A 24,928-nucleotide genomic window follows, 5' to 3' on the forward strand; every position below is an offset into this window, starting at 1 on the left:
AACAACTGTAATAAACTTATTTAAAACCTGTTTTGGACTTAATTTGATTCAATATTGATTTATGTGAGCTGGGCTGATTTTTCTAAGGTGACTTCATATTTTCCGTGTGAATTAATTCTATTTAAATAAACCGACTGTTTGGAGCATTAAAAACAATGTGTAACATATAGTAATACAACATGTTTTCGGTGTTTTTAGGCGTTCGTTGATATTCTTTTATTGTGAAAAGCTAAGGGTTGAAAGAGGAAGTAGTTTTTTCGATTCAGAGCTTTCATTGGCCAATGCTACAAATGTAACCGGATCTTAGCTTGGTGGCTAAGTCCTCCAGAAAAACGTCTTAAAGTCTCTGTAGAACAATTGTTTGATTTGTCTACATCTGTATCTCCGTGTAATGGCGATTCTACGTGTTTGTTCTGAACCGCTTGGATTATTTTTCGCCGAAGTTTCTAGTACAGAATATAATTATTCTTAAGTAGTGAAGTGAATTTGATGTCAGTCAGCCCGGAGCTAAAGCAACTGACAACATAAACTAAATCAAGTGAAGCTTTTAAAAGTTCACGCAACACGAGTCCACACAGTTTGTTAGCCTGTAGGCGGAAGAACACACCGTCTGTGGACACCTTCTCTAAGCTTGTTGTCTGAGGACCGAGAGACTGGAGACAGTCACAGAGTGGCTCCAGAACTACTAACCAAGGTATCAAACTCGCTTCAGCTCTGCTACTGTCGACATTTTCTGTTAATACACTTTATTTAGTCAGAAGTTGATTTATGTCTGATTTCTGTTTCAGCTGCAGAATAACAGAAGATCTGGGTAACATGGCTGAAATCTTGATCTACTATAACATGTGAAGCTTGTGATTAGTGAAAAGGAGAATCCCAAGCGGATTGAGGATGACTGAGATGATGAAGGTCGAAGCAGGTGAACCTGGAGGGTTCAGCTTGGAGCCCCCCATATCTGCAGCATCCGTATCAGAACTGGAGAAGACACAAGACGACAAAGATCTTAGTGAGTGTATGGATCGGAGCAAAGTTATTCTGGGTGCAAGTAAAAAAAAAAAATTAAAAGGGGGAGTTACAGAAAGAATCAGAAATGATTACATCAGTAAGTATCTCGGCAGACATTACACCATGAGGCGGAATACTACAATTGGAAGGTCAAAGCATCAGGATGTAGAAATAAACCAATCTGATGCAAGTAACAAACATCAAAGCTTGGTTATCTTAAAGATAATGACAAAACATATTAGGGCTATCAGGAACTTACTTAAAAATATAATATTCTAAACTGTATTTATTTATTTATTTATTTATTCTGCACAGTAAAAACGGTCTTACCTTTTTATTTAATATCCGTGTGTGTTTCAGTGTCTACTGACCAGCTGCTCTTGGTAATTAAAGAAGAAGTTCCTGATCTGCGGAACTGCAGTTTGGACCAAGAATCTCCTCACAAAAAGGAGAAAGAGGACAAACTCTGGGGCTCTCTGGAGGAAGAGCAGCTCGATGAGAAGGAAGAGATGGATTTCATTGCTGTTAATGTGAAGAGTGAATATGATGAAGAGAAACCTCAGTTGTCAGACCTTGATTGCATCAAAATTGAAGAGAACATAGACACAGAAGCTTCACCTAGCACGACTGTTGAGCCGAGGGAAGCAGAACCTGATGGAAGATCAGAACCAGAGAGAAACTCTGATCCAAATACAGATGAAAAGGCTGTGGATTCTTCTGGGACTGAAGTGAGTGAGGCTGAGGAGGATGGTGATTGGCAGGGACCTTTGTCAGGTTATGAATCTAGAAGTAAAGATTGTCTGAACAGCCACGAGAGAATAGCTTCTCAGTCGGACATAAGCATTGATAAGAAACGTAGCACCGGCAAAAAATGTTTCAGCCGCTCTGAGTGTGGCAAACAGTTTATCACCAAGGAGTCTCTTCAGAGACACATGAAGAGTCAGGTAGGAAAAAGGTGTTCAAGCTCTTTAAATGAGAAATGTCTGAAAGTAAAACAAAATATAGGTTCACATTCCAGACTCATCAGTGAGGGGAGCCAGTCGAAATGTGATGAAAATGGAAAAAACTGTAATTGTAAAGACAATCTTCAGGTACATCTGTCGGTTCATACCGGTGACAAACAATTTAGTTGTGAGATTTGTGGTAAACGATTCAAAAGTAAGTACTACGCTCGAAGACACATTATGATGCACTCTGGAAAGAAAGCCCATAACTGCGATCAGTGTGGTAAAGGGTTTATTAAGAAGAGTCAACTTCAGACTCACATGAGACTCCACAGTTCAGAGAAACCGTTCGCTTGTGACGATTGCGGTAAAGGTTTTAATCAGAAGTCACACCTTGAAGTTCACATGATGTTCCACTCTGGGGAAAAGCCAACAGTTTGTGATCTTTGTGGTAAATCGTTTAGTGTAAAGTATTATCTCAAAGACCACATGAGAACTCACACTGGAGAGCGACCGTTTTCCTGCGATGTTTGTGCTAAAACCTTCCGGAGAAAAACAAACCTCGACCTGCACATCAGAGTCCACTTAGGGGAGAAACCTTTCGCCTGTAGTGTTTGTAATAAGAAGTTTTCACGACAAGGAAACCTGAAGCAGCACATGAGCGTCCACAGCAGTGACAAACGGTTTGTTTGTAGCATTTGTAGCAAAGGCTTTTCACGAAAAGAACATCTTAAGCTGCACATCGGCGTTCACACTGGAGACAAAACATTCAGCTGTAGTGAGTGTGGGAAAAGTTTCCTGCAGAAGATCCACTTAAGACGACACATGTTGATCCACACAGGAGCGAGACCATTTGCCTGTAATGTTTGTGATGGAAAATTTAAGCTAAAGCACCACCTTCTGACTCATATGTTAAGCCACGCAACAGAGAAATGATCAATCAACGGTCAGTGTCCTGCATGTAAACTTTGATGAACTCCTTAAGACGTCTCTAATCTCTGGTTATGAACCAGTCATTTAGTCAGATGTGTTGGACCAGCGCAGCACTTAAAAAACATTCAGGACGCCGGCATGTAAGGACTGACTTTGGACACAACACTGTTTGAAGCCTTGCAGCTGCTCATTCTTTCATCGTGTCTGAAGATTCTGCCTCATTTAATTTGAAGCCGGTAGAAAAATGTAACAATGGAGGTAAAAACAAGTAAAAATGTACAGTGCAGCTGCTTTTAGAACCGTGTACCTCTGTTTTGACTATTTAATTATCGAAAAACATTGGTGATACTGTTGACATCAGTGATTAAAAACCGAAAACTACTATTGAGCTGTGCTTATTTTTGCATGCTTTTGAAAACCTGATTTGTATAAATATCAGAGTCACTGTTCCAAAGTTTTAATTAATTTAGTGATGCAGTTTCAAAAAGATAAAAGGACTCATGTATGGGTAAATGTAGCTAATGTCATTTTAGTAATAATCTGGCTGTGAGTTACCTTCCAAAATTGCTTAATTGCCAGGGGAATCACACAAGGGGGAAAAAAATGGCCTCCTGCCCACAGCGTTTGTAACAGTTCAAGTTAGGCACAATGCTACCTGCAAGGACAGAAAGAATCACATATTTAGTAACCAATACTATTCTCCCCTGGTATTTATACTCAAGGTTACAATGATATGAGAATCCCATGCTGATTAATCCCTAGTTAACACTGTTTAATTAGTCTTGATCCTATCCTAGTTTCACTTAAGTCAACCAGACTTTCTTGTCCTAATGTCTTTCAAATTTTTTCTTTGACCTTTAGCTTCTTTCTCTCATTTTCAGTCGATCCCGACGAAGAAAATGACTGACTTGTTGTTGTAGGAGCGAGTATATCCAGCAGATGGCAGCAATGGGACACGTAGGACTCAAACTTAGAGTGTGTCTGTAACGGTGCCTGATCAAAATCCATCAGTGATCCATGGTTTGCGGGGACATACCTGTCGTCGTCAGTACCTCGGTGGATCGAGACAGAATTGTACCCGGTTGCATTCTGAGTTGATGGGCTTGGTTCGTGTGAAGCAATCCTCTGGTTCGTTTTTACTGACTGCGGGGACCAGGCGGGGACACCATGGAGGAAGTGGATGATGTTGAACAACACAGATCTGAAAGTCTACCTTTAGATGAAGTGCAGATGAAACAGCTCGATGTCCATCTGCCGCAGGAAGTTGGTGGAAATCAAACAGCTGGTAAGAAGAAGCTCTGCGAGGGTACAACTAGTTTAACTGGGGTTCGGTTGTTCTCTCTTCTGAGCTTGACGCTTCCTTGGCAGTTACAGTCATACAGTTATAGCTATACGTCAACGTATCCGCCATATTGGGAAGGGAAATACATTCAGAGTGGGGGGGGGGGCTATTTGTATTGCATTAAAACTAGTTTAAGGCTTAAAATTCAGAAAATGTTTCCTAGAACTTAAGTAGTGTTCTTATAAGTTCACTAAAGTGCAAACTTCTTGTGCAGTTTGTTTGTTTAACCATGAAGGTTTTATGTCGGTAAGACAAAAAATGTTCCTTCACAGCATAGATATTAAAACCCTTACGGTAAAAACTATTATTTGTGAAATGCAAACCCTAAATTTCTTTCAGTCCTATTTAAATTGTGAGACGAGTGTAGGAGGGGGGCACCGGTGGAAAATATTTTTATAGCAACCTGGTTTTTAGGTTGCTATAAAAATAAAAGTCTAGAAACAGAATTTGATTTCTCTAACACTGTCAAATTTGTAAGTAATCATTGTTGTCCATGTAAATTTCAGTGTTCCCAGTCCTTCGGCTACTGAACGTTAAAAATGAGGTTCTCCATGCCTGGAGCGCCAGTTCCCAGCAGCAGCATCCAGAGGCCTTCCACATAAAGGAAGAGGAGGAAGAGGAAGTCTGGACCAGTCAGGAGGAAGAGCGGCCTAATGAGCAGAAGAAGACTAATATCAGCAGGTTCCCTTGCACTGCTGTTACAGTGAAGAATGAAAGTTATGAAGAGAAACCTCAGTTATTAGAGCTACATCAGATCAAAACTGAAGAAAACCGAGAGACTGAAGCTCTAATCAGCAGCTCAGCTCAACAGATAAAAACAGAACTTCATAGCAAGGATAGTGTAGGACCAGAACCAGACAGGAACCTGAATCCAGCATGTACCTTTGAGCAAAATCCAAATAAAAATGCTTCAGATTCCTCTGACACAGAAGCCAGTGATGATAATAATGATGACTGGCAGGGACCTTTGTCAGATTCTGAGTCTGAAACTAAAATGAGTCACAATTGTGAGAATGTCCTGAGTGCATCTCAGTCAAATGTAAATGGTGTAGAGAAATGTAACTCAGTCGTGGCTGGTGATGAAGGAGAAAAACTGTTTGCTTGCAGTAAGTGTGATAAAAGATTTAAAAAGCGGGACAATCTTACGGATCATGCTAGGATCCACACCGGTGAGAAGCCATTTGGTTGTGATGTTTGTGAGAAGACATTCAGGCGGAAGGACTGTTTGCGAAAACACAAGATGATTCACAGCGGGAAAACGGCGCACAGCTGTGATTTCTGTGGGAAAGGGTTTATAGAAAAGACGGATCTTCAGGCGCATATAAGGCTCCATACCGGAGAGCGACCTTTTGCATGTGATGAATGTGGAAGAAGGTTTCACAAAAAGTCAATTCTCACAGTGCACATGAGAGTCCACTCTGGGGATAAACAGTTCAAGTGCACCGTGTGTGAAAAAAGATTCCGATTTCAGCACATTCTTAAAAAGCACATGATTGTTCACACCGGAGAGAAGCCGTTTGTTTGTGTCGTCTGTAGTAAAGGATTTTCTCAACAAGAAACTCTGAAGAGACACATGGGTGTTCACACGGGGGAAAAGACATTTGTTTGTAGCGACTGCGGTAAAGACTTTCAACAGAAGATACACCTAAAAGAACACATGAAGGTCCACACGGGGGAGAAGCCATTTGGCTGTGACGTGTGCGGTAAGAAATTCAAAAAAAAGTCATATGTTAAAACACACATGATGTCTCACGCTGGAAAGAAAGCGCACAACTGTGAGCTGTGCGGGAAAGGCTTTTTAGTCACGGGTGGTCTTCTGAAACATATGAGGATTCACAATGGAGAAAGACCTTTCAGCTGTGATGTTTGTAGCAAGAGCTTTCTGCAGAGGATCCATTTGAAGGCGCACATGAGAGTTCACACAGGAGAGAAACCATTTGGATGTGAAATCTGTGGTAAAAAGTTCACAAAGAAATCCTATGTTACAACACACATGATGTCTCATGCTTGACAGATGACAGGATTACTGTGTTGATTTGCAGATGCGCACCAAACTTCACACAATAGCAGGATGTCTGCGCATCCTTAAAAAGTCTTAAATTCATGTATCTAAAATGAAGGCCTCAAATTGTCAGGAAACAGGCCTCAAAACAGAAAATTGGCCTTGGATACGTTAATCACAGGTCTTAAATTTTCTATATTCTGTGTAGTTATCGTTTTTCTTGCGGGACTTTGCTATTATGCAAAACTTTGAGTGTGTGAGTCAAGGTGGTTGCCAGCAACTAGCTGCTAGGATACCCTTGCAACATATAAAAGCTAGCTAGCTAGCTAGCATTTATATGTTAATTATGAGTAAGTGCAAATTTATCAGCAGTTTATGGATAATGTTTGCCTTTGCCACTAACACACTTCAATACAGTTTATTTATTTGCAATTTTCTTTTGTACATTTCTGTTGTGATACAGGTCTTAAATCTCATTCATAATAGTTTTAAAAAAAAAAAGTCTTAAATTTGAGTTGGTGTAACCTGCAGATATTCTGTATGGGGTGAAGAATTGGCCTAGGCCATACTGGAGGGTTTGGTGCCTGATATTTGTAATTAAAAACAGAACTGAGGCATACCTTTCTGGGACACAAAATTTCTTAGAGAAAGATACCCAAAAAGTCTTATACCCCTTCAACACGTGCCTGTTTAATGTATCTGAATGAACCTGCTATTTGTACTACAGAGCAAGTTGAGCATATCTGGAATTCAGATGAGAGGTGTGGAACTGCTCCTGGAGCACTTTGTCCCCCAGATTTTTGGTGTCTCTTTGCTTCAGTATACCTGGTTCAAATTATAATCGTCCTCAGCAGAACTTTGACACACTAAAATGCTAATTCAGCCATTTAAATGAGGCGTGTTGCAGCAGAAATAGATCTAAAACATGTAGAGTATTATGCCCCGAGGTGGGACACAATGGGAGAGTTTGGAAACTAGAATAAACTGGCTTAAACTCTCCAGATATCTACAAATATTATTTTATTCTGAGTGGATGCAGGCTATGTACCTCTGTTGACCATTCCAGATCAGTGAGCCTTAAGAATCTGTAGGTTTTCTTTAACCAAAGCTTTGTGGCAGAGATGGGGGAGGAACTGCCACACAGCTACAAATATGAAATTATGAAATTATTTCACTTCATTTCCTTAAAACAACTATTTTATGTATTCTATTTTATTGTATTTTTTTATAATACAGAACAACACGTGTAACTGTAAAATTAAAAATGAGTGAAATACTTTTCTCAATATAAAATTCTCTCGAGCAAAGCAGCTTTGTCTGAGCTGACTTGATAAATAATTTCCACCATTAGTACATTTATAAATCTATCTTTTGTGAATTGTTTTCAGATTTGTCTTCGGCTCATGTTTGTGGAGTTTTTGCCTAATGTGGATATATAGATATGTCTCATGTTTTTTTTGTTTGTTTACTAAATTAAAATAATATGAGTACAAAAACTCATCATGGATTACAATCTTGTGATTATATATTCATGTACCACTAGCTGAAGTATAAAAATGTTGCTGGCAGTGAAAAATGTTTTTCTCTTATGTACCCATTGTTTTCCTATGTTTTCTCTTTTCACAGTTTTGTTGCTTATAGTTCTTTTTTTTTCTAAAAGTCATTCAATTTAATTCTCATCAAATGTCTCGGGGCACTTTACAAGATAAACAGATATAAGTTGTAGACAGAAATGTGTGATCAAATGAATCCATATATTCCAATTTAATTGGATTCATCATACAATGAATTCAAGTTCAGTTTGTTATGCTTGCTGGTCTAAAAGTTTTCTATGTCAGAAAACCAAACCAATGCTATTAAGAGACTATACAGCAATACGTCCTCTTGAACAAGCGTGTCGTGACTCTGTACTGTTGATTGCATGGAGATATTAAGTTTGCAGCAATCCCTCATGTCACAAAAGTGGAAGGAAACAACTCCATTGTAACAGGATGAAACCTCAAGTGGACTGAAGAAGACAGAGCAGACACAACAAAGAACTGTGACCCAGGAGTACTTTCTTTGTTAGAAGTAAAGTATAAAGAGTTTAGAAGGAATAGCTCTCCTGGCAGGTTCATCTGAGAACATGAAGTCTCAGTTGAAGATGAAGTTGGCGTCTTCTGATTAGGGAAATGCCACCTAATTTTTCACTACCTTGAGCATCTTTAATTTGTCCTGGTTAAAAACTAAAATACCTAGACACTTCTAATATGGTGTTGATTATTCTACACAGATTGCAGAATATCTAAAACTAAATCAATAAAGGGCAATATTAGTTATTTTTGCGTCTGTACCATATTACAGCTCCAAAACCCTTAACACAGACTCTTCAAACCTGGTCTATTATGCACTACTAAGTACTTAAACATAGTTTGTGATTGTAAAACTTTTATTTGACTTGTGAGGCTCCAACAAGGACAATATGAGCACATTTTCAACCAAAAAGCTTTTGTTTTACTCTATTTTGAATGTGCACACCGGTAGCGTGGTAGCATGATGTCTCGCCTCCGTTGGACTGCAGTTTTCTGGTTTGTCCACCAGATGGCAATGTATAATTTTTTTATTTTATTTTTTTTTTAAATAAGCAACAAATAAATACACTTTAGAGATTCGCAGAAATTTTCTGTCGCCGAAAAAACACAGTGTTGAATTAAAAATAATTCTTTATTTGATAAATATATTTTACGTGTGTTCAGTTTAATTTAATGCCCGTGTCTCCTTTAAAAGCTGTCTCCGCCCAGCCTGGGCTCTTCCTGGTGTGGGTGTGGACTGGATGACTTCAGCAATAATGGAGGAAAATCTGCTCTGCTTTTAGAAAACAGTTTTTTTTTTTTTGACTCGGTCTTTAATTTCCCAGTTCTTGGAGCTGGAATGCTGTGTCGGAATGGGAAACCTGTTTGGAAAAAAGAAACAGTCCCGGGTGACGGAGCAAGATAAAGCCATCCTGGTGAGAGTGAACTCAGATTAGCAGCGGGCTAACGTCACTTAGCGTCTCACCAAACTTTACGAATCAATCTAATAATTTGAAAACGTTTATGTTTTTGGAGTAGCTCACGGATATCTGAAACAGTTTAACCCTCGTATTTTTACTTTTTATAAACTTGTTGTGAATTCGGCCTGACTATGAAGAACACAATCTTAAACTAACATGGGTTTAGCTTTTATATGTGCTCTCAGAAAGAAAATCTGAAAGCTGTAACTGGGTAGTTTGTTGTTGTGTATTGTAATATTGTTAAAGACCTGAGTCGGATCAGCCCAAAGATGAAACTTTGACATTTATCTGTGAGCTGAAACTTGTTAGTTTCGTTTCCGCAGCAACTGAAGCAGCAGAGAGACAAACTGAGGCAGTATCAGAAGAAGATCAACCTGCAGCTGGAGAAGGAGAGACAGCTGGCCAAACAGCTGCTCAAAGATGGGAAGAAAGAGTGAGTGAACTGAAAATCACTGTGTACTAACAGGAGCAGGTTTCATGGACGTGCATTCTTCCAAATCTTGGCTGAAGATGATCAACAATCCTTTTTGTTCCAGATAATAAGTTGCAGAGCCAGTTTTTTAGAGGCAGTCTTAAGAGATAAATGTTGTAACTCTCACAGGCTGTGACGGATATAAGACGAGGTTTGAAGCATTAGTTCGAGAACTGTATTGTTGAAAGAGCTTGGAACAAAACCAGTAAAAAGAGGTGGTTTTAATGGGCCATTAAATGAGGACAAATAAGGTGAAAGGCTTTTAAAGCTATACATCTTATAAATCTTATGAAAGTGGAAATTTTTTAAAGACTTTTCCATGACTGAATAAGTGTGGAAATAAATAAATCAAACTATTAAACTTGCTTTTCAGCTTCTCTTATTGTATTGTTCTAAAAGATGAACAAAAATTGAATTTCAGCCGGACATCTTTAAGTGTAACAAGCAGGCAGCTTTTTTGTTTCATCTGCAATTGTCAGGTTTTAACCTTTAATGTGTCAGGGTGTGAGTTTCTAAATGTGGACCTGCAGATAAAATGGGCTGCCATCTATGGACAATATGAAAATTCTCAACCTTTCGAAATGAAAATCTTTTGCTTTGAATGAGGTATATATTTACCAAAACAGATTTTTTTTAAATCACTGAACTTCAGCTGCTCAGCTCCATGTGACGATAAACTCCTTTTTTTTAACTTTCAGAGCTTCTGAGTGAAATGAAGGAAAATTTCATTAGAGCCCTAAGCTGAAATGTCATATCAGATGTCAATATTTACTAAAATGATGATGGCAAAAACAATAACAAAAATCTGTCACTGAACATGGACATGGGTCTTCTTGTGGTGCTTCAGTATCTAATCTGACAAACGACTTTGATGTTGAAATCCCACAGGAGGATTTTCTTCAATGCTGTGTAATTTAACCCTCGGATGGGAACTGTAATACTTTCAGCAGCGGCTCTGTGTCTGATCACTGACTCTACTTTATACTTCCTCTCCAAACAAACAGGAAAGCCCTCCTCCTGCTGAAGAAGAAGCGATACCAGGAGCAGCTCCTGGACAAGACGGAGAACCAGATCAGCAACCTGGAGCGGATGGTGAGTGGCGGCGGCGGTGGCGTTTTTTTGGCGACAGCCGACACGACTCTGACTCCTCTACTTCCTGCTTGTTTCAGGTCCAGGACCTGGAGTTTGCTCAGATTGAGAGGAAGGTCATTGATGGGTTGAAAGTTGGAAACGATTGTCTGAAGAAAATGCATGAGGTGGGAGACCTTTGCTGCGTTTAAAGGTCTGGTCTCAAGTTTTATTGGAGGCCTGATGAGGCTGTGATTTCCCCCCCCCAACAGGTGATGTCGATTGAAGAGGTGGAGAGGATCTTGGATGAAACGCAAGATTCCATCGAGTACCAGAGGGTCAGTTTTTTTTGCTAACGAGGCCATTCACACGCCTGGAGCAAGTCGGATTTATTCCATCCTAACGTATTTTTGTCTCCGTGCAGCAAATCGACGAGATGCTGGCCGGTTCCTTGTCGCAGGAGGACGAGGATGCTGTTCTGGCTGAGCTGGAGGCCATCACTCAGGTCAGATTGAAATAAAACTTGGAGAGAGGACGTTTCATAACCTGAAGGCGGGTCGATGCTCATCATCATCTTCATGTTCTGATCTGATTCTCTCAGGGAGACGTCGAGCTTCCAGAGGTTCCTTCAGAGCCGCTGCCAGAAGCCCCTGAAGCTGGCGAGAAAAAACCAGGTCTGTCGTTTCACTCGGTTTGTTAGCAGAATCTGTCAGTTCTATGTTTTAATCTCACTGATGTTCTCGACACCATGAAAGCAAAGTGTTTGGTAGTTTATAGGTCAGGTGAATGGCAACACAAAGGCAGAAGCACATCAGCAACGATGTAAGAGATGCGACTGTTGGTGCCCATCAGTGTGGAAAGGGGTGTAAGACCATTTTAGATCAGATCAAAGTTTTGAGTCACGCAGACGTCTTCGTTGCGTTTTGTGACTGGAGGTGGTTGAGGAGCTAACAAGCTGCTAATTCACCCTCGCTAGCTAGCTAGTGCTTTTTGCATCTCTCATGGGGAAGTGCAGCAAATTTATTACCAGTTGACTTGGCGATGTTTATTTTCGCCACTGTCTCACTTCTGTTGCCAAGATCAGGTACTTCTGTGCAAAATAACTTTTAATCAAGGCACTATGTAGGTTGTGACTGTAAAGAACTTTATGCTGTGTGAAAAGCACAAACAGCATCCGTTTGTGGAAACAGACCCCAGAAATCTCACAATTTTTACTATGCTTGATTTTAATACAAGATCCCCCCCCAACCATTCTATATTTATAGTTTTTATAGTCTTAAATTTAATTCAAGTTGGATTTAATAAGGTATTAGTAAGTCTTGAATTTGACTTAAAAACACTTCTTGTTAATAACTTATAAAATCCACCTTGAATGGATTTAATAAAAGATCTTAGCAACGGTCTTAGACTATCAAATGTTGCTGCTTATCAGTTTGGGAAGATTTATGAGACAATTTTGGGGACAAAAACACACAAAACAAATAGTAATTTTGGGCAGTTCACTAGTTGACACAATGCAAGTGTGAAAAGACAACAGCAGCAACCTCAGAGAAGCAACTGCTGAACCCCATCAGATACAAAACCATGGTTGCTCTTTCATACATGGACTTGGCAGCAGGTGTGTGTTAAAAACAATCTTTACACACATTCTGTTCCCGTGGTCCGTTGCTGACTTTACTTAAAGCTCTTTGGTTCGGTCAGCCTGACCCAAACAGCCTCTCTGCTCACTCCACAGCAGTTTGAGTCCCAGCTGAGTGTGTGCGGTTGTGCTTCAGTTTCAGAGAACGATCGTCCCAGGAAGAAGCCGGAGCGAGAGCTGCTCGCCGTATAGGAACAGAACTGACCCCCGTTACAAACCAACGCCCCCCGCAGACGTTCAGCTGCAGATGTTTTTCTACCGTACCGGCCGCCAGCTGCTCTCGGGTAACCTGCCTGATGACTGGTTGTGTTCGTCTGCCGCAGGTCGATTCTAAAAGGAAGGACCGGTTCACCTGCAGCGCCTTGTGAACCTTGAAGATCTGTGAAATCACATAATTGTGCCTAACTTTAGTGTAAGCAATGCATCATGTTTACTATGAAATCATTTTTAATTAATCCAGAGCATGTATTCTGTATGTAACTTGTTTAATCTCCCTTAATAATCTGTGAATCAGAGTCGAGTTCGGAGAGGATTATATCTGCGGCTTTGGTTCAATAGGACAAAAAAAAACCCTCCAAAGCCATAAAAAGAAAAACCATATTTAAGATTTTTGATCTTAAATATTTCTTTGGGTGAAGTGATCTTTTGATCCCTGGTAAAAGAGAAAATTTTTCCTAAAAACCGGAACGTCTGCGTCCATCCTTCAAAGTCTGACACTCCACAAGCAGATTACCTAATCTAATTCCTATTCCCCTCGTGGATTAGCTCAACCTCAATGGGAAAAGGCCGGGCCTGTCTCACGTGATGTAATCTGCAACCACAGAGTCTTCTGTAATCATCTTCTTGTGTATAACCCATACTTGGATACGCAGGAGGAACTTTGCTTTGTATCCACGAGGTCGAAGGTCGAATATCTCTGAAGGCCGGTGGAACAAAATTGTAAATCATTTAAACTCTGGCGACTAATTCTGTCCGACATCGGCATCAAAGTAAATGTTTTAAAGTTGGTTTGGGGATTTCTGTACATTGTTTTTAGAATAAAAAGTGTTTTTATTGTTAAATATTGCATCATGTCAGATGTTTAAGTGGTTATACAGTGAGTGAACACAAGGTGGCAGCAGTTAAACGGAGAACAGAAAAACGGGTGAAAAGCTTTGTCTTTTCTTGCATACATTTTATAAAAGCATTCATAGGTTCTCACACTATAACTACAAACTACACCTTAATTTATTTGGTATGTTGTGGTTATTAATAAGGTTATGAGGCAAAATCCCAAGCTCTGAACAATTTAAAATCTGAACTTTGAACGACGATGGTTCAACTGGAAAACTACCAAGACATGGCTGCTCAACTCAGCTGGCTGGGTAGAGAATCAGAGAAGCAGCCCAGAGGTTTATGGTTCTACTGGAGGAGCTGCAGAGATCCACAGCTCAGGTGGAGGATCTGTTGACAGGACAACTAGTTGCAGACTACATAACCATGTAGATATTCTTGAATTCATCTAAAATTGAGGCCTTAAAATATCTTGATCTCATTTTAAAAAGTAAGTTGGCTTTAAATATGTTAATCACAGGTTTTAAATTTTGACTTGACAAGATTATTTAATCTCATAGATTTTATTTGTTGTTTTCTCATGGAAATTTTCTGTCGGGCAAAAGTTTAAGCCACAGGTGTCAAACTCCAGTCCTGGAGGGCCACTGCCCTGCAACTTTTAGATGTGCCTCTGCTGCACCGCACCTGAATAGAATAATTAGGTCATTAAGGCTCTGGAGAACTGATCTACACAAGGAGGAGGTAATTAAGCCATTTCATTCCAGTGCTTTGTACCTGTGGCACATCTAAAAACTGCAGGACAGCGGCCCTCCAGGACTGGAGTTTGGTAAGTCACTGCTAGCATAACCTTGCTAGATGTTCTTAATTTTCCAACAAATCGACGGTGACATTACATCTTTCTGCTTTGGATGAGGGAACAATTACTACTAATTACTGTACGGAATCTCACTTCAAACATCCAATGCAACTTTAAAAGTAAAAAAAAAAAAACAGGGAAAATTGCTTGTTGGAAATGACAGCCGTTTTGCGCCTGTGTATCATTAGTGCTGTTTGTTTTGTGAATCAGATCCTGAGATGAACAACTGGGTGAAAAACGGCAGAAACCACATTTAGTATTATCTTAGAGGATTTATATTTATTGACTTGAGGTCACAGTAATTAGAGAAATGTTAAGATTTGAGGTAAAGTATTCCTCTCACCTTGTTACCTCTTGTATTTGTCCTGTTTTATTAAGATTCACAAAGCTAACTTTCTAGTTTGATACAATACAACAAAATTAAACTTCACAAAGGACCAGCTTTTCAGAGGATTTGCTGACGATTTGGTATTTTATGTCGCCTAATCAGAGAGGACTTGCCTCCAACTGCCATAAAATCCTGTTTTTATGTCTGTATAAATAAAAATTTCGCGTCACAGAGCTTCTCCCTCTATAAATTTAGTTGTGCTTTAAAAGCATCGGCCTAATAATGGAAACAGAAAAGCAGCCATTGTTCTGCAACCTCGTTTTAATTTCAACAAAGCCTGTGTAACAACACCGCGTCATTCAGGCCTGAAATAGGCTGACCTGTGTTTGCCGGGTTACTAACATCCACTTCAGTGCCGTCCTTGTTCTGAATGAGCTGGATTCACTCCACAGCCGACTGCGCTCTACAAGCCTGCGTGGGAGTGGGCGGCTCACAGACTGAAACCTGAATGTCAGAGCGCCGCGCTGATGAATCACAGACACGGGGAGAACGGGCCGCAGAGAGCGATGAGGAGGAGTAGGCTGGAGACGAAGGCTGCTCCTCGTCAGATACGGAGGTGTGTGAGTGTGTGTGGCCTGCCCACCTGTTGTCCTGCCTACATAAACACACCGCTGAATGTGCACCTGTCAGCGGGAATCAAAGGTTAATCAAAAAACTATTGGAAATGGGACAATCCACAAACTATTTTATAAGTTTTTTTCTACCTTTTAAGTTACAAAATCTTAAACTAGCACAAAGAAGCCAAATTGTTTAGAACTAAACTCTCTCTGCTGCTTTGTTGCCTTATATTTACCCCACTTCTATATTTTACTTTTTAATCTGCTGATCCAAACTCTAGGCAAAGACATTTCCAGACGTATTTCTTAAGATGTTCCTCGGTTGGATCAGTGTTTGTGTAACATGTTTCTGTAAAAACAACACAAAATAGAAATTATTGAGTCACTGGACATTAGAAACACCGAAAGGAGCCAAAAATTATCTTATTGGGTTCAATAATTTATTTTATATCTTTCCGTTCTCTCTTTGCCCTTCTTCCTCTCAAGCTGCTAATGAATAAAGGGCACTAGTGCCAATAAAAATGACAAAAATAATGTCTTTACTGTAGTTCTTTAATGGAGGGGCTTCCTAAATGTTTTTCCGTCCCTCCCAGTCCTCGCTGTGCATGATGGAAGTTAAACTTTGTCGTCAAGCCTTAGTTGTCACAGTTCTTTTTTTCTTTTTTTTTACTGTTTTAATAATTTATCTGACTGTAGCTTTTAGCTTTGACCAGGAGCTGTTTTCTTGTTGCCATTTTCTGACCTATAAAGGTTGACGCACTCTCATGCTTTATTGAATGGCATGTTTTCTTGTGTATTTCCTATTTTTGATGAAATGACTAAGAGAAACCGGCCTCTGTGTCACATCATGTGAAAATAATCAAAGGAAACCAAGACTCATGTACCACTGATAAAAAAAAAAGTAAATTCAAGCTCAGATAAATTTGAAAAAAGCTAAAGTATAAACTATAAAAATCCTCATAATAGGTATTTCTTTAGACTTATAGAGTTGTGATATTTGTTCTGGAAACAGGACAAATATCCTTGTACAGACATAATTTTAAGGAGGAATTTAAAGTCTCTATTTATTCTAACATGTATGTTCTCAGACTGCGGAAGGAAGCTGCAGTTTCCAGAAAAAAAAAAACTCCTGCATGCACAAGGAAAACACACAGACTCACTCAACACAGCAATGCTTCTGACTGACATTTGACCCCTGGAGCTTTTAACTGTGAGACGCCATTGCTCCAACACACAGAGAATAAAAGTAAAGGTAAGATGTTTGGGGAATTAAACAGCAACGTTGTTCCTGGAAGACAAAAATATTCCAATGAGGGTTGTCAGATTAAAAATACCTTTTGAAAAGAACAACCTTTAAGCAGGAGTCAAAAGGAATGTTCATTAAGTTCTAGTTTTAACAGAAAAAAAGGCTTGAAAACATCAGTCTGTGAAATGAGATTTACTTACTGAATTATATTTACTTGTTGATATTTTTAATTTATTCAACATGACTGTACCCATCATGAATATTAATGTCATATTTCTAGGCTTTTATTTGTACATTTTAGACCATCCTTTCTTTTGGGATGACTACAATTAACATCTTTAGTGATGCCAGTTCAACAGGTTGGATTTAATCTGTAGTTTAACTCGTTTTTCATAATTATTATAATTATACAGACTGTAATATTGACCTGCAGTTTAACTACGAGACGCCACATGCACTATGCTAACATCAATAAGAATCTGGTGTTCTTCTGCCTGGATCGGTCTCCATTCGTTTCATCAGAAACAGCCATGTTTTTTTTTTTTTTTTTTTATCTGGCTGACTTCCTGTCAGAGATCTGACTCAATATAGTCCATAAGTTTTCATCAGGGTTGATGGTGGAGACATTCCTGAAGCCTGAAGTTATTCTGCTTGATCCTCTATCCTGTTTAGATCCTTATTCTGTAAATGAAAGAGGAAGTTGAACCACCACTGGAAAAACAGAGCCTCAGCATGATGCTACCGCCACCATGCTTTACAGCATGTACAGAGTTCCTACTTTGTCTACAAGAAAGCACTTTCTCTTCCCAAGATTTCGCTAAATTGGTATGTAAACATTTGGGGTTTTTTTTTTAAAGGGATGCTCTATTTATTTTTTCCTCAGGGCTGTGTGTGATTATAAGGCTGGCTTGAGTCTCAGAATAATTCAGTCAACAGACGGACTCATCTCCTTATAATCACGCTTCACATTGTGGTGTCTGACAGAAACATGGATGTATGTTTTAGGCCCATAATAGGAGCTAATTGCAGGGATTGAATCCTGACAGAGGAGTAAATCGATTGGCCCGCTGACGGTGGGAATGTTTCTGTTGCTCCAGCTGAGACCAAACACGCCTCATTGATTTCCACTAACCGTCTGCGGCCTGCTGGAACTACATCTGATGTGACAATCCGAACAAAATGAGTGTGTTCCTGCTGCGAGTTGCCGCTCCGCTTTATTATTTAACCCTCGGCGGCGGACTCGGGGCCAAAGCGTTGCCCAAAATAAGAGGCCGTCCTCCCCTTTTCATGGCGAGCCTCTTTCCATTCACAGGGCTGCAGATCGTGACGAGCCGAGATGTGTGGGATTCCCTGCCCACCCGGAGCGGATCTGAAAAGTGGCCCCATCCCACCCATCTCCACCAGAGCCCACTCAGCAGTGAGCCCGGACAAATTTAGCAAGCGATAAAAATGTGAGTAAGTTGAAAGAAGTGTTTTAAACACTCCACACCAACATCCCGGAGGAGAGTCATTTCACCCACCCTGCTGTGTCCCGTGGAGCATCATCTACAATCCTGAAGGGAATTAGCCTTAAAATTAAGCACAGTAGTTCATGGACACCCAGAGGAACCTCACTGTGGATGTTTCAGCGGATATGTCCGCTGTGAATGGGCTTGTGTGGATTGTCCCAGTGACGCTGGACGGTACTTCTGAATGGTTGGAGCAGAGGAGGCGTGGGCTGCCTGTGTCAGCAGAGCTGGAGGAGCCTTTCCTTCAATGCTGTGCTGCATTTCTGGGCTCTGAATAATCGGTGGAAATATCAGCGCCGGAGCTTCCCGTCAGTCTGTTACCGCTTCAACATGTTCCTTAGTGAAATGACAGAAATATCGCAGCAACAGTTGTGATTCATAATTTCTAGCTACGAGGTTAAAAACAACACTCGCTTCCCTTTTTGCTGGGATTAAATAAAAAGGGGACAGAAGACTGGGAATGATTATTTTTCCCCACCTGTTTATTTTGTTTATTTACTTTGATAAGTGGGTAAAAATGTTACCCTGTCCATGCTACTCAATTTAAATGCGACGTTTCGCAGTTTTCTCGATCTTGGCCAAGGAAAAGCCCTTAGACAACAGAAAATGTTTATGTAAATCAATTAGTAAAGTTCTGATTTATTTATTTGTTTATTTAAATAAAGTAATATCATTTTTGTCTCCCATTTCATCCGATTAAGATATGTTCATTATAAGGTTACGGGACGTTCAAAGATGGTAAACTAAAATTCTATCTGACTAGAAATCGGACTAAATAAAAATGACTAAATGATTAAATAAAAGCAGTTTAATCAGTCACGAAGAATCCAAGTAAATCATATGTGAAACACCTTCCTCTGAGTTTTGTTTTTGCCCATCATTCTCAGTTGTCGTCTCCGGAGTTAATTTTTCCCATCGGCCCTGAAGGCGGCGCCTCTGAGTCCGCCTCTGCGCTCCTGCAGGGAGGCTCGGAGCGGCCGCTGACTGGCTGCGTGGGGAGCCGGTGTGGGCGAAGCGGAGGACTCTCCTATAAAACCCGGGATCCCACGAACAGACGCGCTCGTCTCTCCCAGGCAAGAGTCGTGTTTCCCTGCCTGACAGCTGCCTCGTCCCCCCGCTACAGCTCGGAAAGGAACCGAGAATCCCCCCACAGCTTCCACAGAGAAGAGAGCTCCGTATACGGTTGTGACTGACGCTCCAGCAAGGATGTCCCGGACCGACGAAGTGCACCGCATTACGGAGAATGTCTACAAGGTGAGCCGGTTCGTGTTGTTCGGGACACCTGCTGCACCTGGGCGGATAATTACAACAGGGGAAGTCCGGTGTTGGTCAGGTTTCTTTAAAGTCTCAGTACTTTAAAGCAAAAATGAAGTTATTTAGTTATCAAATAAAAGATGTGCTCTAGAAATGGGGCTAAAACGTTTAAACAATCAGTTATCTTAATTTAACGAATCAATCAGGTTTGTTTTTTTTTAGCTAAACTGATGAATGGGGCTGCTGCTCCTGTGTGGAATATTTTAACCCTGATGTGCTTCTGGTTTTGGAAGATTTTTAGTTTTAAAAAAGTAAACCTCCAGAGTGACGGGATGCTTCAGGGCAGCTCAGTTCGACATATTTCAGAGCAGCACAGAAAACTCCTGCTTAAAGTTACCTGATTTCTGAATTTTGTGAATTCCTGAACACGAACCCTTCCAGTTTTCACTTCCTCAGTTGTTTTTATGTTTAGAAAAGCAGAAAATAGTTTATTTGGTAACAATAAGAGATGCTGGTGTAATCCATTCTGTCTGTCTGCTGGGAAAACATCAGGTCTTCTTTGGACCTGAAGGGATTCTGCTCCTTCCTCTAACACAGAGCTCCAGCTCAAGCAGGGAACAGGACTTGTGATCGCAAGGCATTTCTCCTGATTCTCACTTTACTCGGCTCCCCATATGATGCAGATCTGAGACATGGAAACATGGCGAGTTTCTGTTATGATGTGAGGAAAGCTGTCACTGTTCCACACGCCTCCTCACTTTGACCGGCTCCTTAGCAGACAGTCGGAGCTCCTGGTACCAGGAGGAGGAGTCGGGTGGTGTGTATGGGTTCTCCTCCCCAGCTTGCTTGGTTATGTAATGATGCTGTTGAGATAATAATGGGAATAATTTCAGCATATATCTGAATGGAAATGCTTTACAAAAAAAAAAAAGATAATTTCAGTAAAAGTCCCAAGGTGTGTTGACCTTTGGAGGGTGTGTTTGGGTTATGAAGTCAACAAAATTTGAGGCTGAGGAATGTAATTGGACCAATCAGGGTTTTTGTGATGGTTTTGTTTCTTGATGAAACTGATTGGGATCTGACTGGATCCAAATGTATTTATTTGTTTATCTTTTGCCAAAGAACTATTGGGCATGAATCAATGGGCTTTGTTGAAGTTCTTAGTTTCTTAGTTTGATTTTAACCAATAAGAACAAACGAATCTGTGCTGATCCCGGTTGATCTGGAGCATCTCTAGTAATGTGGCTGCATTACTTTTGATAGCTTTCAGGCTTGGACAGGATACCAAAAATGACATTTTAAACACTGCTATTTTTTAAAACCCATTTCAGCATGAATAACTGAAGTAATGGAGGTAATAATAACATTTAGCTATTATTTATCTACAGTTTGCAGGAAACGCCTCCATGCATTTGCAACAGATGCGGCATTAGGGGTGGCGGGGAAGGTCTTCCTGTCATGGGCAGCCTGCTCCATCGCAGCACAAGCCGCTGCCAGTTTGACCCCCTGTTGGCGTCTGATCGTAACAGCTCGATGCTCACCGGCGTGGCATTTGGTGCTGCTGCGCCGAGCTCCCCCTTCCTCTTCCTCCCCAGGGGTGTTTTTGAGCTGTGTTTGGAGAAACTAACTGGTCTTTATTAATTCATTGAAAGCGTGGAGGATGGAGAGGCGCAGAGGTGCCAGCTCCCATTAGGTAACACTCATGTCTGTTTCTCCTTGGAGGGAGGTGAGACATTGGCAAATATCAGCAATTAAATCAGCCAGCATTAAGATGGGGATCAGGGACTTTAGCTGCACAACATCATTCTGCAGAACACTCTGTACTCATGGGATATACTGGTTGTATAACCTTACTGGCCCAGTTTCCAATGATTAAATAAATATGATTAGGATATTCATGACTGCTGCAAAAATTACAGTATTCAGGATCTATTAATTTGAGCCAGATCTAAAACAAGAAGTTTTTGTAGTAACATTTTGCAGAAGATAGTAATGGCTGCTCTGCCTGAATGTGTCTTTTATAAATTATTATTTTATATTTATATATATATATATATATATATATATAAGTATAATCTGGTTGTGTTTTGGGAGTCCAGATTTAAATAAAGTCTGTCCAGGATCTTTATTTGCCTTGCTCCCACCTATGTCAGGCGTCGTCCAGTAACCCTGCATGAGGAGGGCTCTGCCTTGTTTCCTGTTTGTTGAAGCGTTAACTCTCAGAAGAAACAGCAGCAGCAGAGGACTGAAGCCCGAACCTCCTCCTCTGCTGCTGAAACAGAAGCAGAATGTAAATTTCGGATGACTCACGCTGGTGAATGTGTGGGGGCAGTCGTTCCTGTCGCGCGCAGGACGGGGTGTGTGTGTGTGTGTGGCCATACAGTATCTGCTCTGTAACGACACGCCGGTTCAGAACGCGCAAACTGCAGGTCGGCTGGGATGGTGACGGAGAGCGTCCCTGTGGATTCGGGTTGTGGAAGTTTGGGATGTGTTGATGTGGGTGAAGTGTGTCTCCTCAGGTTTGTTGTGGCTCCTGAACAAACAGCGTCTGTGTGTGTGTTTGTTCAGGAGTGTGTTCAGCTGAGTGCTGTAATCCCAGCAGTGCTGCGGATCAGGATGGCGAATAAAGCTGGAGGTGACGCTGCCTCCATTGTTCAGAGTTAGCACTGGATTATACACACATCAGCAGGTCAGCTCATTGATTTCAGAGCTTTTTGTTGTGCATTTCACTTGCTTTCTTCCAGTTTTCACTACTGTATTTGGAAAAGAGTTTACCCATCTTTGGGTTGGAAGTCATTCTTTCTAAAAGCTGCAGTTCGGGTAAAAATAGAAGAATTTATCAATGCTACTGGTGCTTTTTGCTTAATCTTTTGGCAATTTAGGCAGATTGAATTGTATATATGCCAACCATTTGGGTTCAACCCTTCTTGACGATCATCACGCCAGCCTTCAGACACAATTCAGCTCAATTCTAATCTCCCTTCAGTGCGCTGTCTGGGTTTTCTCCCATTCACTAGGATTCCTCCTGCAGAATTTCAATTAGAAAAATCGCGAACCGAAAGAAGTTGTGAACGATAAAGACCGATGAAGTCGGTTTTCTGTATTTTTTATTTTTTACTTTTTTTTTTTTTTACAATTGTAGTGTGCCTGTAGTTTTAGCAATGGTAGCGGAGGAAATGAACGAAGCTGTTCACTCTGTGTTGGCCACGCTTCCAAATGTTGAATATACATTAACAGTTGTCTTGTTCGGATTGGCACTCTTCTCTTCACAGTGCAGGGTGGTTGTTTACAGGACACTTCCTGTATGTGTCAAAGCGTTGAACTGGCACATTACTAACGTCATGGACAGACGTTAGCAATTGGGTAAAATTTAAAAGCTCAACAGAGTCAATGCCTCCAGGAGGAAATAGTTTCTCAAAAGCCCAGGTCCTCTGCACAAAGCAAAGTGTAGAACAACTGGCTGGTTTTTACTAAGCTACCAGTGGTCCAAATTAAACTGACCCATCCGTCTAAAACCAAACTACCCATTTAAGTTGCAAAGTGAAAGTCTAGATTTTGAAAGTCTATATCCATCATCTTGTTTAGCATTGACGCTTCCCTCCAAGCTGCTCAGACTTCTCTCTCCTCACCCGCCTCCTCCGGCTCTTTACCAAGACGTTCTAGTCTCCACAAGCTGAGAGACATGATCTCTCGACTCTGTCATGACTCAGTCTCCTTCTGATCAAATGGGCTTCCAACAATCTCGCGTGGGAGGTGACCGGGCCGCTTCTGGACCAGATGACCCAACTACTTGAAAGGCTCCTTGTGGAGAAGCAGAAAATCTATTCAAAGTTACAAATGACTGAACTCAACCTTCGCCTGATTTCTGAGCCAAAACAACTTCTCAGCTCGTTCTTGTGGGTTATTATTGTCTGGATCATTGGAAAATGTGTAAATATGTGTAAATTCTCATCCATTTCTGGACCTTTAACAAACACAAATGTGTTGCTAAGAACTTATAAGGACTAGTTGTTTCAATAACGGTCCTTAGCTGAAGTTCTGGATGCTTTGCTTTCTGTTTTCAGAGCTCATTTCTGCCCTTGTGAATGGACACCATTTTCAGTTTACCACCTGCATTATGTGTGCAGGTGTACAGCATCACTCTCCCCTGTGTCTGTGTTTCCTGACTGTATCTGGGGAGCATCCTCCAGTGATTGCAGACGTAAACATTGCTGTGTAGTGACGTCTTGTATCTGCTACGGCAGTTTTCCTCCAAACCCGTTTGTTCTCTGGGGAGGGATTTTTCTCCAGTGTTTGTTTGTTAGTGTGTGTGTGAGTAATTCTACTGAACACTTTATCCCCACAGTCATGCAAGCACAATCTGCTCAGTCCTCCCTGCTTTTCGTCTCGTAGTCACACAAGCAGAGCATCGCTCCCGATAAAAGCGACTCTGCTCTGCTACAGATCAGGGCTTCATTTTGTTTTATTCCCCCACATATTGTTATGGAGCTCTGAAGCTCTCGGCCAGCTGCTGTTGGAGGCAGAGCGCCGCAGGTGAGCGCCGCGGCATCTGTTGGGGCCGGCGCTGCGTCAGATTGATGGAGGGAGGAGCTTTTGATAGAGGGCCCCATCATCATCATCATCATCATCACCACCATCCTCCACACTCTTTCACTCTGACAAGATGTATTCTGGCGTCCCCGACTGGCAGAGAGCCTCTCCTGTCTGGGGTTGCGTGAGGTGAAGCCTGTAGCCTCTGCGCTCATCTGTAGCGCAGCGATTAATCCAAACGCTCCGCTCAGGCAGGCATTTCTCCAGTGTAATGGCTTGAAACCAGTGGGCTCTCTTCTCTTGATTAGCTACGGCGCTTTCTCCTCGGTTGTCTGTGCCCGGAGCGTCATGGCCGCCTTTGTGCTCCTGTCCCTGCAGAGAACCTCGTGCCCACCTACTCGGGAGGGGGGGGCTCCGGGGTGTGTTCCAGCTTTGAGCTTCGTCGCTGATCTTTGGAAGGTGGCAGTGTGTGAGCATCATGGTGACGCTCTGCGATGATGCTCTGCGATGTGGGGAATATGCTTGGGTTATGCAAGCGGGGGAAACATGAAGCATTGCTCTCAGATGACATGGAATCAAATGAAATATTTAATTATTTTTTTAGGTCATTCTCCTTCCAGCTTTTTTTTTTTAAAGATGGATGAATGTTGACTGAGTGATCTGAAAAAGAAAAGTTTCATGCTAGATTGAATTTTTGTTGTTGTTTTGATGCCTTTTTGCAGGCCTATCGGAGAACTGTCACAATAAAAAATCTTCTGTACGGTAAATTGTTCCAGAAATTATTGCAATAAATGATAATATTGTTGTTTTTGAGACTATTTTAATGTAATATAACGATAATAATGTAAGTACACCATCTCAAAGACCAATAAGCTTTAATTTCTGAGGAAAATTCAACACTAGAACTGGAAGACACGTTCAATATCCAAAATAAATGAACAAAACAACTGAAACAACAAATCAAATGGATGCTGCACTCTCTGAAAGAAATTGTCCGTCAGAAAAGAGGCTGGTTGACAGCAGCACACCTGACTGAAGCCTGGTTATTCCTGGTTAACATTCCTGGTCAACATTTTTTCCTATCACATTAATGAATCCTC

At 41.0% G+C, this 24,928-nt stretch overlaps 4 protein-coding genes across 11 annotated transcripts in view; all 4 read left to right on the top strand.

Moving 5' to 3' along the window:
* The first annotated feature begins 303 nt into the window (after positions 1-303).
* Positions 304-3,262, top strand: LOC111609893 (zinc finger protein OZF-like). The gene is made up of 3 exons (XM_023341085.1): positions 304-694; positions 789-1,006; positions 1,366-3,262. The coding sequence occupies exons 2-3, from the start codon at positions 892-894 to the stop codon at positions 2,883-2,885; spliced, it is 1,635 nt and encodes a 544-aa protein (XP_023196853.1). The 5' UTR covers positions 304-694; positions 789-891; the 3' UTR covers positions 2,886-3,262.
* A 361-nt stretch (positions 3,263-3,623) lies between these two features.
* On the top strand, positions 3,624-7,294 carry LOC102228637 (zinc finger protein OZF-like). The gene is made up of 2 exons (XM_023341093.1): positions 3,624-4,167; positions 4,731-7,294. The coding sequence occupies exons 1-2, from the start codon at positions 4,050-4,052 to the stop codon at positions 6,233-6,235; spliced, it is 1,623 nt and encodes a 540-aa protein (XP_023196861.1). The 5' UTR covers positions 3,624-4,049; the 3' UTR covers positions 6,236-7,294.
* A 1,719-nt stretch (positions 7,295-9,013) lies between these two features.
* On the top strand, positions 9,014-13,497 carry chmp6 (charged multivesicular body protein 6). The gene is made up of 8 exons (XM_005805363.3): positions 9,014-9,212; positions 9,581-9,690; positions 10,734-10,821; positions 10,899-10,985; positions 11,070-11,135; positions 11,222-11,302; positions 11,399-11,471; positions 12,573-13,497. The coding sequence occupies exons 1-8, from the start codon at positions 9,150-9,152 to the stop codon at positions 12,626-12,628; spliced, it is 624 nt and encodes a 207-aa protein (XP_005805420.1). The 5' UTR covers positions 9,014-9,149; the 3' UTR covers positions 12,629-13,497.
* A 5,552-nt stretch (positions 13,498-19,049) lies between these two features.
* Positions 19,050-24,928, top strand: part of LOC102220610 (brain-specific angiogenesis inhibitor 1-associated protein 2) — a 61,619-nt gene continuing 55,740 nt past the window's right edge. For 4 of the 8 annotated variants that reach the window (XM_023341073.1, XM_023341074.1, XM_023341078.1 and 1 more), the window contains exon 1: positions 19,052-19,298. In XM_023341073.1, coding sequence (XP_023196841.1) covers positions 19,251-19,298 — 48 coding nt within the window. In that variant the 5' untranslated portion in view covers positions 19,052-19,250. Of the gene's footprint in view, positions 19,299-24,928 lie in introns of all 8 variants that reach the window. The other 4 variants (XM_023341075.1, XM_023341076.1, XM_023341072.1 and 1 more) reach the window with 3 other exon arrangements.

The sequence above is a fragment of the Xiphophorus maculatus genome, chromosome 10, assembly GCF_002775205.1.
Source record: "Xiphophorus maculatus strain JP 163 A chromosome 10, X_maculatus-5.0-male, whole genome shotgun sequence".
Lineage (NCBI taxonomy): Eukaryota > Metazoa > Chordata > Actinopteri > Cyprinodontiformes > Poeciliidae > Xiphophorus > Xiphophorus maculatus.

Bases quoted from the DNA above. Each gene is read 5' to 3' on its own strand.
- chmp6 (XM_005805363.3), top strand. From the start codon at position 9,150: ATGGGAAACCTGTTTGGAAAAAAGAAACAGTCCCGGGTGACGGAGCAA. The intron at 10,822-10,898 runs GTGAGTGGCGGC...TGCTTGTTTCAG, and splicing joins TCAGCAACCTGGAGCGGATG to GTCCAGGACCTGGAGTTTGC. The intron at 10,986-11,069 runs GTGGGAGACCTT...CCCCCCCAACAG, and splicing joins GTCTGAAGAAAATGCATGAG to GTGATGTCGATTGAAGAGGT.
- LOC111609893 (XM_023341085.1), top strand. From the start codon at position 892: ATGACTGAGATGATGAAGGTCGAAGCAGGTGAACCTGGAGGGTTCAGC. The intron at 1,007-1,365 runs GTGAGTGTATGG...TGTGTGTTTCAG, and splicing joins ACAAGACGACAAAGATCTTA to TGTCTACTGACCAGCTGCTC.
- LOC102228637 (XM_023341093.1), top strand. From the start codon at position 4,050: ATGGAGGAAGTGGATGATGTTGAACAACACAGATCTGAAAGTCTACCT. The intron at 4,168-4,730 runs GTAAGAAGAAGC...TGTAAATTTCAG, and splicing joins TGGTGGAAATCAAACAGCTG to TGTTCCCAGTCCTTCGGCTA.